At 44.7% G+C, this 18,631-nt stretch overlaps 1 protein-coding gene across 1 annotated transcript in view; it reads right to left on the reverse strand.

Annotated features, from left to right (window-relative positions):
• Positions 1-18,631, reverse strand: part of si:ch211-176g13.8 (F-BAR and double SH3 domains protein 2) — a 57,128-nt gene that overhangs the window by 26,059 nt on the left and 12,438 nt on the right. Inside the window, exons 4-9 of the mRNA XM_063202133.1 lie at positions 17,036-17,109; positions 16,273-16,417; positions 15,572-15,705; positions 3,300-3,354; positions 2,718-2,846; positions 1,704-1,826 (exon numbers count right to left, since the gene is read on the reverse strand). Of these exons, the coding sequence (XP_063058203.1) occupies positions 1,704-1,826; positions 2,718-2,846; positions 3,300-3,354; positions 15,572-15,705; positions 16,273-16,417; positions 17,036-17,109 (660 nt within the window). The remainder of the gene's footprint in view (positions 1-1,703; positions 1,827-2,717; positions 2,847-3,299; positions 3,355-15,571; positions 15,706-16,272; positions 16,418-17,035; positions 17,110-18,631) is intronic.

Below are 18,631 nucleotides of genomic sequence, written 5' to 3' on the forward strand. Positions count from 1 at the left end.
TAACATTCTTCATGTTACACTGGCGCAACCTGAGAGCTGCCCCTCAAGCACACACACACACACACACACACACACACACACACACACACACACACACACACACACACACCCCAACACCACTTAGCAGGGCCGCTGACAGATTTTGTCGGGCCAGGAACAAAGCCATCTCGAGGGGCCCCCCACTCAAAACATACAATGTAATGGGGGACCAAATTTTGGGTCCCTCCTCTCCCTGGGCCCGAAAAAAACGGACCCCCTTTCTTCTCCCCTGGTCGGCTTCCCTGCTACTTAGATACACAAGCACACACACACGCACGCACGCACACACACACACGCGCATGCAAGCCGCGTACGGAGGCACCACAACTACGGCTCAGCTGAGGACCTTTCACACTTTGACTCTGGACGTTTCCGCCTGAAATTTCTCTCCCTCCTTGAGGAGCCTTGCTGGATTTACAGAACCGGAACTTTTTGTTGTTTTGAGTAAACCCATGACAATAATTCCACTACACTGCATTACATTGCACTTAGCTGATGCTTTTATCCAAAGGGACTTACAGTTATTATTTGGGTCCCCAAACTAAGGCCCGGGGGCCGGATGCGGCCCGCCATGTCCCTTTGACCAGCCCTCCACCTCTCTGCACCTCACCATTTGAACTGCCCGAAAGAAGAAATCCTATCTTGTCTTGATAGTTTCTCATCTCACTGTAATAAACAGGCCTACCATTTCTGTGGTATCACTCATAAACTGTCAATCACCATATTTTTCTAACCTTTCCTTGTTATTTTTACATGGTTATTAGGAATTAAAAGGAATACCTGTGGCATTTCAAATTGAAAAACATGTGAAGTACTCATTATTTTTGCAAATCACTTCTAACGATGAACTATTTTGTGCTAGAAATGTTGGTTATAACAGGCAGTGGCCAAGTATAAAGCCCACATGATTGATCCCGGCCCCTGATCACAGTCAGGAACGATAATGTGGCCCCCAGAGAAAAAAGTTTGATGACCCCTGATTTACATGGTATTGCTTACAGTCCCTGGGACAATGTGGGGTTAGGTGCCTTGCTTCAGCCATGGATGGAGGTGTAGGGGGAGGTAAGGCTGGGATACAAACCTGCGACCCTCTGAACTTAAGTCCACCTCCATAACCAATAGGCCATGGCTGCCCCATGTTTTGACTGAACATTTGACTACTGGAAGCATTTCCCCATGTCCCATCGGCCTCAACATCTGTGAGGTGGTGGACTGTCGCTTATCGCCACAGTCATAATAATGAAAAAAAAGCACACACCAAAAAAAAAACTGGTGCACATTTTTTTCCAACAGCAACTTTTCACAGCGGGTATCATTATACAAGCTCAAAAAAAAAACTGGTGCACATTTTTTTCCAACAGCAACTTTTCACAGCGGGTATCATTATACAGTATGCAGCACTTTCTTGAAAGGGTATGATACGATACAATAGGGCTTTGTTGTCAGTTTTCACTTAACTTAATTTTGCATCCCTGAGCAAGACTCATTTAAGACGGGGCATGCACATAACATCAACAAGACTATTGCACATGTGCCACCATGCATGTGGAGGATAAAGCACCAACAGACAAAAACCGAACCTGAGGTCTGGAACTAGAAGCCCACAGTCACAGATAAAGGCAGAAAGAGGACAGTCTGTATACTGTATATACAGACATACACACCTGGTTGGAGTTCTCTAGCAGGGCGCTGAAGGTGTTGTGTAGCGTCTGTGAGGTGTTGAGCTCCGTCTTACAGAGGGACAGCAGGTAACTCATGATGTGATCATGTATGTTGCCGTCCAACACCTGTCAGGAGACAACAAGATGAACTTAAAGGGGTATGCCACAATGCTACACGGATCCATTGACTTTCACTAGCTTAGCGACATGCTCCCTCTTTTAGCATTCTACACGGATCCATTGACTTTCACTAGCTTAGCGACATATTCCCTCTTTTAACTTGTCTTAAAGCAAGACAACGCTTAACATGAAAAATAAGACACTTTACCACCTTTATAAACCCCAGCCAACGATTTTAACTGTAGTAAGCCCCAAAATAGTGGCATACCCCTTTAATCAGTGAAATGTGACTTTTTATCAGCTACATCAGTCTAATTTAACCACTTTGTACCTCATAATATTGCGATTGCTGGGTGAGCAATAGTAGTGTGAAGGCATAATAGTGTATTATTCTGGGTTTCCAAATTTGTCTCTCAATATTATGTTAAAGTCGGACCTTCTCTGAGAAGGGTTTGAGAACTTTGGAACTTCCCCAGGGTCTAAGAACCTGAATTGGCATAATGGGATATGAACAACAGGGCTCTTAATGAACACCTGCCAACTGGCCAAATCCTGGTGAAAATTCAGTTTGACTGGTAGAAAAGGAAACTTACTTGCCACTTTGACAGATAGCAAGTGTACGTGTGGCTAGAAAGACTTAGTTAGCTTAGCTAGTGATGAAAAAATGTGATTTACATGAAGTTTCCCATTAATGCCAGTCCAGTCCAAACTCCAGTACATAACCCTCAAAACAGTAGGCTACAGTACCGTATATCCAGTGTTGGTCACCATCAATGTAATTCTTATCTTGTCTAACTCTTATCTTAAAACTGACTGTTGTAGTCTTGTAGCACATTATGTTTTTTTGCATTTGACAGGAAGTGATGAGATGATGACTTCCTGTGTGTTGAGACTCACGTTGATGCAGTTGATGAGGTCAGTGCCGTAGTAGCGCTCCTGATGGGCGTTAGCTGCCGCTAGCATTAGCAGATAGTCGTTGCGGGCGTCCGTCGCTTTAGAGTTACACTCGTTCCTCTTGGCCTTCAACTGTAAGATCACACATGATACACATTACGTAATGAAGCCAAATACAAGCAACAGCACACAATGAAGACAAAAGCCAATCACATTACATTACGTTGCATTTGTCAGACGCTTTATAAAGCAACATACAATCGAGGACATAATCCTAGCCAACATCAGCACATATATATTCACCACTTAAGGAAACTACAATCTTCCTATTCTCCATCTATTGGTAGTATATTAATTATCAAATACAACAGTATATTCACACAGTATTCACGCACTGTAGTCATAGTCATGCAATTCAAATTGCAGACTACTAGTAAAAACTGAATTGAAAATGAATAAGCTGGTTCAATAAAAAGAAAGAATGTGAAGTAGACATAGGGAAACAAAGTGCAGATATGAACAGTGCAATACATCTGAGGAACAATATCTGTGATATACGTATGTGATGGACAGAGATGAGCCTACCTTTACACTGGCACGCTTTAAACTAGACCTGGACTGGAACAGGCTGAGCTTGGACCTGCACAGAACATGATGTAGAAAAAAGGTGACAGACAGAGAGAGAGAGAGAGAGAGAGAGAGAGAGAGAGAGAGAGAGAGAGAGAGAGAGAGAGTGTGTGTGTCATGGATAGAAAAAGTGCTTACAACATGACCCAACACGTTCATGGCCTGCAGCTTTAAGTCCAAAAGACCATTTAAAAACAAAGAGACAGAGACAGAGACAGAGACAGAGAGAGAGAGAGAGAGAGAGAGAGAGAGAGAGAGAGAGAGAGAGAGGCGTTTCCCTACTGACGGATTTTAATCACTTTAAATGGGAGACGGGAGACACGAGAGGTATGAGCAGGAGTTTGCAGCAGTGCACTCTGGGGCCTGAACTTTTACTGTTTAATTACGTCACGTTGTTTTCCTCGTCCTGCTTTGACTGTAAGGATCTACATGACATGACAGGGCACATTCCAAATAGTTCCATCTTGAAAAAAGTTGCTAGAAAAGAGAAAAAACTTTTGTTCACCAAGGCACTCCAAAAAGTATAGTTAAAAATGTCCATTAAGGACTTTTAAAATTGCCAGTCATAATAATAAAGACATTTTTAACTATACTTTTTGGATTACCTTGGTGAACAAAAGTTTTTTCTCTTTTCTAGCAACTTTTTTGACATTGAACGTTGAACCAAAGAGCACCCACAAGAATACTTTTTTCATCTTTCTAAAGGGACTGAGCGCGCCTTCTGACCTTCAAACATAGTTCCATCTTGGTTGAGGATTTCACACTTTCAAACATTGCGACCTGAGCACAGCTTCTCTGCATCTCCACTTTTCTACCTTGACATTTAAAGGTGCCAGAGGATATTTTTGTGTGCCTTTTCAGAGTGTGGTTTGCAAAAAAATCTATACATACCAAAGTATTGTAAAGATCCTACCGACATGATCTAACCAAAACATATGCATCACATTGCCGGGATCTCCTTCAGAATTTGTGTGCTAACTGACAACCTTAGGTGCACCAAGTTTTCCCCTGCCAACCTTTAGCTGAACACCTCAAATTTCTTCAGGATTTAATTAACGTAATTACTCATGCATTGTAGTTGACATACTATTGCACACAGTATGTGAGATGTAGATTTGTGCAGTGTGTGTCACAAATTACTCTAAACCCCCTTCATTATATCCCCGAAACGCGGAGCGTCGGGGATGTAATGGTTTTGCGTGCGCCGCGTCCGCGTCCGCGTCCGCGTCCGCGTCCGCGTCCGCGTCCGCGTCCGCGTCCGCCGCCGCCGCGTAAGGTCTTTCGTGTTAACGCGATAACTTTTGAACGGATGTTTGGATTTGTCCCAGATTTTTTGGGTGAATGCTCTAGGGCAGGTTCATGAACTGATTCGAGTTTGGAGGTCAACACTTTCAAGATGGCTGAATTCAAGATGGCCGAATTTTTGTTTGGTCCATAACTTCTGACCGGGTGGATGGATTTGTCCCAGATTTGGTGTGTGAATGCTCTAGGGTAGGTTCATGAACTGCTTCGAGTTGGGAGGTCAACACTTTCAAGATGGCTGAATTCAAGATGGCCGAATTTTTGTTTGGTCCATAACTTCTGACCGGGTGGATGGATTTGTCCCAGATTTTGTGTGTGAATGCTCTAGGGTAGGTTCATGAACTGATTCGAGTTTGGAAGACAACACTTTCAAAATGGCGGAATTTTCATTTGGCCCATAACTTCTGACTGGGTGGATTGATTTGCCCGGTAACACCTTATTTTAATGGTTCACCATTTCGGTGAATCTACCATATTAGGTACAGTGTAATAACCAATGTAACAACCCATGTAATACTAGTGTAATACCAGTGTAACAATATGCAATATCAGGTACAGTGTAATAACGAGTGTAACAGTATGCAATACCATGTAATATAGTGTAATATCAGTGTAACAATATGCAATACCATGTAATACCACTTACGCACAAACACATGATGTAAGTAAAAAATTACATTGTATTAAATATTGTTACACTGGTTATTACACTGTACCTAATGTGGTATATCCACTGAACCATTAAAACAGTATTACCATTTGCCCCATTTTTTGCTTCATTTTCACAATAGTCGTTTGGTTTTAAGCCTATGCACGTCATGTCACGTCTGTATGTATCATATACGTTTACGAAATGGTGGACGGGAGTGGTAGGAATGATGGGGGACTGGAAGCGTCGCGTTTCGGGGATATACCTTAAGCAGTCGAAGGCGACTGCACAGGCAGTCTAGTTTTCATCTGGATTAATGCTGTCTCTCTACCCCACTCTCCACTCCTCTACGAGGGCCTACAGATACTGTAACTGCCAACTTACAGGAGCCCTCCAGTCATGCAACAATTCTCTCCACCCCCCTTCTCCTCACCTCCCCTCCCCTCTACTCATCTCCTCCCCCCTTCTCCTCTCCTTCCCTCCCCTCTACTCATATCCTCCCCCCTTCTCCTCTCCTCCCCTCCACTATGTCTGAAGATCCCCTTTCCTGGACAGAAAGTGTGACTTCCTCATGGTCTGACAGATCAATCAACCCAGTTTTCCCTCCAAAAACACCCCCCTCCCATACACCACCCCTACTACTACACACACACACACACACACACACACACACACACACACACACACACACACACACACACACACACACACACACACACACACACACACACACACACACCAATGTTGTGCGTGAACGCGTTCAAAAGAACGCGTTCATTGAACACGCTCATTTTTTCGTGAACGTTGAACTGAACGCAACACATTTTTTAATAAAGAACTTGAACGTGAATTAGTTCACATTACGTGTCATGAACGGCAGACATCACTGTAAATGAACGTTGGAATTTGTTTTCCATTGAAAGCTGAGTGACATCGGTTTTCTCTTTTGAAACGCAACGAGAGAAATTTCCCCCCTTCTCTCTCTCGCTGGTGCCGCTTGTATCATCAGTGAGAATTTCTTTTGACATCTGTGTGCGCAATGCATTGTGGGCAACGTAGTGTCCGGCTGAGAATAGTTGAATAGCATAGGCTTAGTTATTGCTGCTTATGCACAACGTTACCCATGATGAATTGCGGCGGAGAGAGAGAGAGAGCGCGCACGCGAGAGAGCGAGAGGCAGACAGACCAAGCGCTGCATTTAAAAAGTGTTTAGTGGAAGGGATGGCACGGAGACAGACACAGATTATCCTTATGAACATTTAAACCACCTGCGCAGCAAAAACAGTAAGGACATCCACAACGTCCTGTTCGAATTTGAAACGGCACATTGAGTTAAAACATCCATCCAGTGTGAATGCATTTGCACGCCCTCGAGGGTCATAAGGGAGGAAAGGGGGAGAAGACCCCTACCAAGCCCAGGTAGATCAACTGATTATCGACTACTAGGCTACATTGTGGAATATGTACAAACTCTAAACAAAAAAACACTGTATCACACATGTGTTATAAGTCTGTTACATGAGATACAGTTTCCTTAAAAATAGGCATATTTGTGCATTTGACTTTTGCCTTCATTCAAGAGTTTTGCTCATGTAAATTAATTCATACACAAACAGATAGGCTATATAATATAATATCATATAACATTATATATACATATTTCATATTATATATATATTATTTATTTATTTATTGAAATGCTAGTAGACTTCATTGCACTAGGCTAGAACTGGTCTACCTTGTCTGTACTGCATGCTGCAAGTTTCATCACCTGGTATGAAACCCACAATTGCAGCGTCATGAGCAAATGTCTAGTCAGTTTCAAAGAATGTAGGCCTATGATTTCTAGCTCGTGGTGTGAAAAAAGTAGGCCTATTTATTTGAATATTTCACGAAAAAAAAGAACTGAACTGAACTTTGAACTAGTTCACAATTAAAATTGTGAACTTTGAACGTGAACTGTTCACTTTGAGCATCTATGAACTGAACTTGAACTAGTTCAGAAAATCTGTGAACTGGCACAACACTGACACACACACACACACACACACACACACCCACACACACACACACACACACACACACCCCTACACACACACACACACACACACACACACACACACACACACCACCCCTACACACACCACCCCTACACACACACACACACACACACACACACACACACACACACACACACACACACACACACACACACACATCCACCATCCTCCACTCCTCCCCAACCTTCTCTCTCTCTCTCAGTTCTCCCTGCCCGTCCCTCAGAGAGAGGCAGTTCTAGAGGGGGTGTGTGAACGGAGGTAGTAGGGCCACTGCTAGTGGTCTCACACATTCTTCATGAGGGCAATAAAACCATCAGAGCAGCGGAGTCCGTCTAGAAAGGAGATACACTTAGACGTCAGGCCGGTGTCCTGTCGATATGAGCGACCCGTCGAGATGTGATTCTTTTCGCTACTGAGCAGGCGCACGCATGCGCACACCCTCGCAGCGGTTTTCGCGGGTGATTGCCCATCGAATTGTGAGACCGCAGTTTACGATAGGATCCCCTGAGACAGTCAACTTTAGTGACTCAATCTGTATGAAATAGCGTGGATCATCCAGCAGATCATACACCTGTGTAGTGACTCAGACTTAACTTGGTTCTCCAACCCAGCAGCGCCATCGAATTGTGAGACCGCAGTTTACGATAGGATCCCCTGAGACAGTCAACTTTAGTGACTCAATCTGTATGAAATAGCGTGGATCATCCAGCAGATCATACACCTGTGTAGTGACTCAGACTTAACTTGGTTCTCCAACCCAGCAGCGCTTTTTGTAGCCTACCCGTAATTATATCAGGCATACTACATATTCTCAATTTGGAAAATCTGCGAAATAGCGTGGCCTCGAACATTTGCTACTTTGTTGCCTAACCGTAGCCCTAATCGCTCACACACGCAGTCTCCAACATTGTAACATCGATCAGAAAATAGGCCTAGCCTACTATTTATATTGAGAGGCGTTCTCATTGCAAAATGGAAAAAAATCGCCACCTCTGATTGAGCTGTCAAAATGTTCCCTCCACCCTTTTCACTCAAGAATTTGAATCGACTGCATTGTAAAATGCCTGAACATGATAATAAGAAATGCACTGGTGGGGATGTTTAGAAAATGATCCCGGTCATTAAAAGAGGTGTTGCCCATAAATTGACAGACATCTGCCAAAACAAAGCCTCTATCTGCTATCTGCATCTGCTATCTGGGAATCTCTGATCGCGCTTGTTTATCCCCATAGCACATCATTTCATATGGCGTTGCCTTGCGAGCCCACGTCGCATTGAAACCAAACTAACAGCAAATGGCTGCATTAAACAACCCGTAACCAGGCCCTGATCCCAAACACTTTCTCCAGTATTTGCGCAAACTCAACTCACTCTTTCATATGGCACGTTTCTTAACTTGCTCAAACGAGAGGCTCACGGTTTTTTAGTGGTCAGCAGCCGCACGTTCTTATTAAACTCCGCACGAACGATTGCACACCCCTGTCCGTGAAATAAACAAAGTAATGGTTATTAAAACAGTCCTACTTGGACCGATTGAAACGCCTTCCGCGGAAAATCAAGGTCGCTCATTTAGATGAGGCATCGCAAATCGATAGAACACCACTATCGAATAGGGCGACCGGTCGCTCATCTCGACGAGGCAACACATCTCGACAGAACACCGGCCCCCGCCCTGACTGAAACCCCCCTATCCCCATCCCCTGCCCTCTGCTTGGTCCACTCCACCCCTCCCCTCACCACCTCACCCCCGTCTCCAATTAGCCCCCGTGCTGACACATGTCTGCAATAACAGTCGGCGGGGGTCAAGCAAACCATCTGACGGCTGACTGACTGACTGGCTGGCTGTTCACACCCCATATGAAAAAGAATTATATGATTCATATACTGCAAACATGCATGTTCCTTACATGAAATCGTATAGAAAAAATGTGCCAGATTTGCAAGAGTCACTTATACGTTTTCTAATATACACTCATCTCCAAAAGAGTTGTCGCCTACCCATCTGTTTGGAATAACAGCTAATAACCTGACTTTCAATTAATCACTTGGCTTCAGAAGTCACTCATATGAAAGCTACAACCCTCTCAAATGAAAATGAATGTACAAAAATAAATTTCATGCACCAAAGAAAGATTGACCCTTTAATGACCACAGACAGGGCAGATTTTGACAAGACAAAAGTTTTGTCGCCTATCGAACATAATGTGAAAATGAGCAGATAAGTCACTTCAAAACACTTCAAATACGCAGATCAAGTGTCATACTTAATCACTGAATCACTCTCACCTCTCCAGAAAATCAACTTTGGCCTTAGGTGTATGTTTAGGGTCATTGTAATCATGGAAAGCAACACAATGAAAATCAATGGAGTTCAATGAGAGATGGTGACATATTTGCTATTCGTAGAGCAATACATTTTTAACTTCATGATGTAATCAATGATAAAAGCCCTCACACACCAGCAGCATGCATAAAGCTCCACATAAGAGCTGTATCCCTCCCATGTTTGACTTTAGGCACCATGTATTTATTCCAAATTCTTCACCTTTAACACCAAAGAAGTCTCTCCCACTGTCCTGTCTCAAAAAAGCCAGCCAAGAGTATGTCAGGCCTAATTCTGACAAAAATGAAGGCTAATGGGACTCATACTCTAAAGTCAAGATCCCAATATGAACCATTTTAGAACTGATAGCCTCAAAACTATATGGTGTTGGAGATGAAGAATATGAAAAAAGAGAAATGGTGCATAACGTGAAACATGGTACAGATACAGCTCTTATGAGGAGCTGCATGCATGCTGCAGGTGTTTGAGGGCTTTTATCATTGATTACATCATGAAGTTAAACATGTATTGCTCTACGAATAGCGAATATGTCACCATCTCTCATTGAACTCCATTGATTTTCATTGTGTTGCTTTCCATGATTACAATGACCCTAAACATACACCTAAGGCCAAAGTTGATTTTCTGGAGAGGTGAGAGTGATTCAGTGATTAAGTATGACACCCGATCTGCGTATTTGAAGTGTTTTGAAGTGACTTATCTGCTCATTTTCACATTATGTTCGATAGGCGACAAAACTTTTGTCTTGTGAAAATCTGCCCTGTCTGTGTTCAATAAAGGGTCAATCTTTCGTTGGTGCATGAAATTTATTTTTGTACATACATTTTCATTCGGGAGGGTTGTAGCTTTCATATGAGTGACTTCTGAAGCCAAGTGATTCATTGAAAGTCAGGTTATTAGCTGTTATTCCAAACAGATGGATAGGCGACAACTCTTTTGGAGGCGAGTGTACTGTATGTCTATCATGATAGTCGATTATGGCCCCTTTTCGAAAAGAAATACTATATGGAACTTATACGCATGCCATATAACATGACTGCATGCAGTATACATTTTTATAAGAGTTTGACATGCCAACAATGCATAATACTATATTATATTGACTAAAACATAGGAGAAAACTACTATATTCCTATAGAAATAATGCACGTTTTATGTTAAAATCATATTGAAGTCTTATTCAATTTACATGTGGGACTCTGACCCCTACACCAAAGAGCCAGGCTCGTTGGCATGTTAGTCAGAACACACCCACAACCCTAGTGATGGTCACTCCATCACATTGCCTTCCCCTTCGGGAAGCGCACGCGTACGCTTCACACACTCATGGTGTCCCTCACGCAACTGCCCATCATGCTTCTCCCATCCAATGTGCCCCATCATCAATGCTTCACCTATCACTGAGGTCCCTCACATGGGGGTAACCAATCCTGGGGGTCCCTCACATGGAATTACGGCTCACACACCATGGGTACGCTTCCGATGGCCTCACGGTACCATCCCACTTCTGACACCATTCATAGCGAAGGGGAGTAGAGTTGCCCAGCTGGGACTTGAACCCAGACCTTCTGGGGTAGTAAACCGGGGCTCTGACCGCTACACCAATGAGCCAGGCTCCTTGGCATGTTAGTCAGAACACACCCACAACCCTAGTGATGGTCACTCCATCACACGTATGTTCCGTACATGTTCCGTAGTTGGATTTTACAGACTTCCTATATTAAGTTTATATGAAGTTTACAACTTGAAATGTAATATTCGTATATACATTTTATAAAGTTTATACATTTAATTATATGCAAACCTGATTTAATTTGTACATTTCTTAAACAGTTTCTGACACCAATATTTATATGAATTCTGCACATTTGTCATATGAAGCATGAGACTTTAAATGTAATATTTGTATATAACACAGGCCTAGACAGTCTAAATAAGCTTCCCGGAAAAAAACAACCTGACGAAGAACTTCACTCATGATTTTTTATTTGTCTTTCTTGACTGTCACTTTGATTATATATAGGCCTATATTGCCTAATTGTGTGTGTGTGTGTGTGTGTGTGTGGGGGGGGGGGGGGGGGGGGGCCGTCTGTCCCACATTGTCCCTCCGAAGCATACCCCTTGTCCCCCCTTGGACTTATTAGCAGGTGGTCACCCTAGCTGGAAATAAGCTACAACAAATATTGCATGGTGCACCTTTAAATATGGCATACACATAGGGCCTACTGTATCATATACAACAACATGGCACAAATGCAGCACACATCTGATTGGCATTCATCCAAAAACAGCACTATTTTCCAATCTTTTTACTTATACGAAATATATAAGCCCATAGTAACATAAATCGTGTATGGCATATATTATTGAAAATGAATTAAAAAAATAGTTAGATTTGTATATGTGGGTTTGTGCCTTGTATGACCCTTATAATATTCTTATGGAACAGATATAATCCATATGCGTTTTTAATAAGACTTTTTCATATGGGACTCTCCACGGCCCTGCCGACGACCCGGGTCCGATTCTGGGTCCTTTGCCGACGACCCTTCGCCCGTCTCTCTCCCCGCTTGCTTCCTGTCCGTCTTGACTGCCCTATTCCTATTACAGTCATGAGCAGTCAAGACTTTCTAACCCATTAAGACCTGACAGGTCTAAACAAATCTAAGAGAATGGTCAGTCAGCGCTGTTAAAAGGTAAATACGCAGAGATGCTGCGGCCGGTTTATTTGCACAGACGCTGCTTAGGAAGAAACAGAGCGCTTTAGAGATCCATATTCATGTCCGTCACTCATCGGGATGTGCATTTACTGTACTTGGCCATCCCAAGGCCATTTTAGTACGTCCTGGTTTTTAAAGTTACTTTATCAAAAATTGTACAAGCTATTTATTTTTGGAGGTTTTTATGTCATACTTCATATGAAAATGCACAACATGGCTTTTCTATCGATGATGGTCGCATGTCTCTGACCCCGCCTAACCCCTTACCACCTTGACTATTACATTTGTCTGCGGGAAACACTGCATGCCGTCTCATGCCACGTGGCCTCGATGTCGGCCTTCTTCCTGACGGCCTGGGCCATGAGCTCCGTCTCCTGGTATATAGCTAGGTATTCATAGCTACAAACTACAAACTGTCGCTCTCGTTGCACGAATCGCCTAGCCTCTAGTCGCCCGAATAGCTTCATGTCGTGGCCGGTGTATTCTTGTATTCTTGTATTCTGTGTACTCATGTTAGGCAACATGCCGTGGCACCCACGTGGCCTCGATGTCGGCCTTCTTCCTGACGGCCTGGGCCATGAGCTCCGTCTCCTGGTACCTCTTGCGCCGAACCGCCTCACAGCTACAAACTAGAAACTGTCGCTCTCGTTGCACCAATTGCCTCTTGTCGCCCAAATCGCCTCTAGTCGCCCGAATAGCTTTTGTTGCGCGACTCAATACAGTACAAAGTCAATTACTTCCCTCGCTTGCCTTCAAATGTCGCGGCCGGTGTATTCGTGCGGTTAGGCTGCATGCCGTGCCACCCACCTGGCCTCGATGTCGGCCTTCTCCCTGGACTCTACTTCCACCTGTTTTAAGCTGTATGCCGTTCACCCACCTGGCCTCGATGTCGGCCTTCTCCCTGGACTCTACTTCCACCTGTTTTAAGCTGTATGCCGTTCACCCACCTGGCCTCGATGTCGGCCTTCTCCCTGGACTCTACTTCCACCTGTTTTAAGCTGTATGCCGTTCACCCACCTGGCCTCGATGTCGGCCTTCTCCCTGGACTCTACTTCCACCTGTTTTAAGCTGTATGCCGTTCACCCACCTGGCCTCGATGTCGGCCTTCTCCCTGGACTCTACTTCCACCTGTTTTAAGCTGCATGCCATGGCACCCACCTGGCCTCGATGCCGACGCTACCTCCACCTGCTTTAGGCTGCATGCCGTGCCACCCACCTGGCCTCGATGTCGGCCTTCTCCCTGGACTCTACTTCCACCTGTTTTAAGCTGTATGCCGTTCACACACCTGGCCTCGATGCCGACGCTACCTCCACCTGCTTTAGGCTGCATGCCATGGCACCCACCTGGCCTCGATGTCGGCCTTCTCCCTGGACTCTACTTCCACCTGTTTTAAGCTGTATGCCGTTCACACACCTGGCCTCGATGCCGACGCTACCTCCACCTGCTTTAGGCTGCATGCCATGGCACCCACCTGGCCTCGATGTCGGCCTTCTCCCTGGACTCTACTTCCACCTGTTTTAAGCTGTATGCCGTTCACCCACCTGGCCTCGATGCCGACGCTACCTCCACCTGCTTTAGGCAACATGCCATGGCACCCACCTGGCCTCGATGTCTTCTCCCTGACGGCCTGGGCAGACGGCCTGACAGAGACCCACGAGCACCAACGTCCTCCAACTAACCAAGACGCACGAGACACACCGAGCCAACTCTATCCCAACTGTCCCCAACGCACGACAATAGCAAACCGTCGGGTTGGTGTGGAGTAGGGGTGGTACGGTTCACAAAAGTCACGATTCGGTCCATATCACGGTTTCAAGGTCACGGTTTTCGGTTTTGTACGGTTCTGGTTTTTTTTTTTTTTTTTTAATAAAATGTATTATGCACCGTAAAAGTCTAAAATAGAAATTAGAATGAAAATGTAAGCTTATCATGGGTATGTTGAATTTGACTTAATTTAACCTAACAAGGTGAAGTTACTGAAAGAGAAAATATATCCTATCAATGATTTTAACATGCTTCCATTTATTTCACAAAAAGGGAGAACTAAGTCCTAACTTTTAAGTTGACAAATATTCAAATATTACATACTATAACACATTTGACGTGTAAAAATAAAACAGCTACACTCCTGTAGGCAATGAGACCATTAGGTCAGTGCAGTATGACTATTTTGGTTAATGACACACTGAGAACGAATTGGACTTTTATTTTGATACCGCTTTCTGCGAGTTTTGCGCTTAGGAATGTTGCTTCCTATCAAGAAACTGCCGGCCCGTGAGAAGCATAGAAGTAAAATCAGAAGTCAAATTCAATTTCAAGTGAACAAGTGATAGGGTTAAGTTATGTTAAAATGTGAAAGTTAAGGTAACAAATAATTTAAAAAGATCGTTTTTTAGAAGTGTATTCACAAGAATGTTTCACATAACTCCTGTGAATCTGAGCCTGTTAAAACAGTCATTTTTTATATTTTGGTTATAGTGTTAAACATCAATGTTAACTAGGCAACATTAGAAAGTCCCCCTCATTCCATCAGAGTTTAACTGGCTACATGTAATTAGGCCTACAGTTGATTGCAGTTAAGGACAGCGCAGTGAATCTGATGGATATGTTCATATCTCGCATTATGCCGTCCGGAATCCCCATCCAATGCCACGTGGATATAACCTACACTAGGCTACTGTAACGTAAGTCTACTTTGTTCTGCTAATCTGTCATTTTTTGTAAATTCATGTTCATTTAATTTAAATTGGTCAGAATAAAGGCTGGGGGCAGTCACTCGCGCTAACGTGGAGAGAGAGGGGGGAGAGGGAGGCGCTCCTGTCCTGACCGACCTGCGCTTGCTTGTAGGCTACTGTAGCCTACTCAGCTGGTGCATGCTGTTACATTATGCCTTTCATTTGGCTGATATAAATCAGTCTTTCCACACTCAATATCCTACGTAGTCTTTGTGTTTTATGCTTGTAAAAGTAGTAGGATTTTAATTACCTCGTCCGCCGGTGGTCACTCTCTCTCTTTTTTTTTGGAAACCGTGGACACCGTGCGGTTGCGCTCTACCCCGTTCCGTGACATGCACACCGTACGGTTTCGGTTTGCGACACAAACCGTACCATGCCTAATGTGGAGACCCCATTAGGCTGCATGCCATGGCACCCACCTGGCCTCGATGTCGGCCTTCTCCCTGACGGCCTGGGCCATGAGCTCCGTCTCCTGGTACCTCTTGCGGCTCTTGCTCAGCTCCTTGGCCGTCTCCTGCAGCTCCGTCTGGATACGCGACAGCTGCTCCACACACTGAAAACAACACACACACACACACACACACACACACACACACACACACACACACGCACATGCACACACACACACACACACACACACACACACACACACACACACACACACACATACACACACGCACGCACGCACACGCACACACACACAAACACACTCGTGACTCAGTTGATACACACACTGAAAACACACACACACAGACGTATGCATGCACACACACACAAACACATAACCACACACACATATGCACACACATACACACACACACACAAACTGCACACACACACACACACAAACACATAACCACACACACATATGCACACACATACACACACGATGGCATCACACGCCTACACACAGGTGTGACACAGGCAAGCAGACAGAAAGACAGAGAGTTATGACACAGACCAGCAGACAGACAACCAGATACACAGACAAAGAGACAGACACAAAGACAGACAGACAGACAGGCAAGCAGGCAGCCAGATACAGACTAGCAGACATACAGACATATAGACAGGCAGGCAGACACAGACTAGCAGGCAGCCAGACAGACCAGTCTTTCACCTTCTTCAGCTGTTGGTCCTTGTGCAGTCTGAAGGTTTTGATTGGTTCACAGACGCTAGTTCGGTAGCCGTCACAGTCAGTAATGCGGCTCTGGGTCACTTGCACCATGGCCTCCAGGTAGGCTTTCCACACCGTGCAGATGTGCCTACGAGACACACACACACATGCACACGCACACGCACACGCACACACATGCACGCACACACGCACTCACACACACATACACATACACACATGCACATGCACGCGCCCGCACACGCACACATAGACACACACGCACACACAGACACACACACATAAAGTGTACTTTATTGTCAAAAATCTAGGTAACTAATGTCAGCACAGAAGATTGATATTGTGATGGACCAGACTACGATGTGCCGTTACAACCTCATCTCACACTCACCCCACGAGCACACACACACTCACTCACACATGCACGCACGCACCACTTATCAATAATCAGTTGACATTGACAAAAAGACATGCAGGTAGAATTCTAGGCTTCCCACAACAAGGGCTCACACACACACACACACACACACACACACACACACACACACACACACACACACACACACACACACACACACACACGAGCATTCATTGTGTGTTTCAGAACACAAACAGCAAGTTGATCCATTCAAAGAAAGAAAGAAAGAAAGAAAGAATCAACAAACAAAGAAACGACTCCAGGCAAATCCTCTTCTTGAGTTACCTGAGAAGGCGACTGGTATAGTCTACTTTACAGCATGTTTCTTACCTGGGCCCTTCACCGTCTGTCTGTTGTGTGGGCCAGTCTTTCTTCAGGTACTGGGAGGCCAGTTTGTGCAGAGCCTGTGGACGTGGAGAGCAGAGGAGGAGGAGGAGGAGGAAGAGGAGGAGGAGGGGGAGGAGGAGGAGGACGTGGAGAGCAGAGGAGGAGGAGGAGGAGGAGGAGGACGCGGAGAGCAGAGGAGGAGGAGGAGGAGGGGGAGGGGGAGAGCAGAGGAAGAGGAGGAGGAGAAGGAGGACGTGGAGAGCAGAGGAGGAGGAGGAGGAGAAGGAGGAGGAGAGCAGAGGAGGAGGAGGAGGAGGAGGAGGAGGAGGAGGAGAGCAGAGCAGAGGAGGAGGAGGAGGAGGAGGAGAGCAGAGGAGGAGGAGGAGGAGGAGGAGGAGGAGGACGTGGAGAGCAGAGGAGGAGGAGGAGAGCAGAGGAGGAGGAGGAGGAGGAGGAGAGCAGAGGAGGAGGAGGAGGAGAGTTAGCATCATGTTAGCATCAAGGTAGGGCTGCACGATTATGGAAAAAATCATAATCACGAATATTAATCATGATTATTGATTTTTTGCAGATTTTTTGGAAAATTATAACAAGATGAAATATAACCAAGAATGAATTATATACTGGGTGAGCAAAATAAAATGAAATGTAATAATTATGTAAAGGCAATAGCATGAAACTGAGGTGGACAGATTTCTGGCCAGAAACATTTCTGGCTCCCAACGCACCCATGACCTCATCACAAGCCTGCCAACGCCCCCCTTCCTATTAAAATATTAAATAAACTAATGCTCCCAATGGCAATTAAGCACCGACCCCTCTTGACTGTATCCTTCTTAACGCCCCCCTAGGGCTCTCCAACTCCCCCTGGAGGGCTGTACCACCCCCGTTGAGAAACATTAGATTTGACAGATGATAGAAAAGATGACAGATGAGTAGACTGGTGTGGGTGACACACATCTTAGCACTGACAAACTTTTTTCTATAGTCTTGATGAAGGTTATCTTCCACACACCGCGCTCTTCTGTCTTGTTGGTGCGTCTCTGAAGTAATCTAGTAGTAAGGAAATGGATCGCACTCAGGTTTTCTTCTTTCTTGTTGTTTTATTTTTATTTTAACATTGCAGGGACTGATATGACAGACGTTTCGGCTACATAGTCTTAATGAAAACTTTTCCTTTTTCATAGACACACTCACAGGCCTGAAGACAGAGACAGTGTTAACATCAGGAGCTCACATTGCGAGATCTAGTGCATTCTCTCCAGCGGTTGTTTTCCTTCACCTGTGTGCTCACTTAAACTTATTCCCATAAAATGGCATCTGGTCGCACTTGAAGGATAGTGCTTTGGCATTACGTAGTGTAGACACTCATGTTTTGTTTGTGAGAAGAAGTGTGTACAATTCTATGTGACCACCCACAGCTTGATGTGCTGTGCCTTGGTGTGCTAGCTCGGTGTGCTGTGCCCACACAACTATGTATGTCAGAAGAGCAAAAGAAAAATCGGACATTTTTTGAAGATGGCAGAAAAACACACATTTCCAGGACAGGTCATTTTACGCCTTGGGTGTTCTAGTACTGGTAAAATGTACGTATATGAT

Source organism: Engraulis encrasicolus, chromosome 7, assembly GCF_034702125.1.
Source record: "Engraulis encrasicolus isolate BLACKSEA-1 chromosome 7, IST_EnEncr_1.0, whole genome shotgun sequence".
In the NCBI taxonomy this organism is placed as follows: domain Eukaryota; kingdom Metazoa; phylum Chordata; class Actinopteri; order Clupeiformes; family Engraulidae; genus Engraulis; species Engraulis encrasicolus.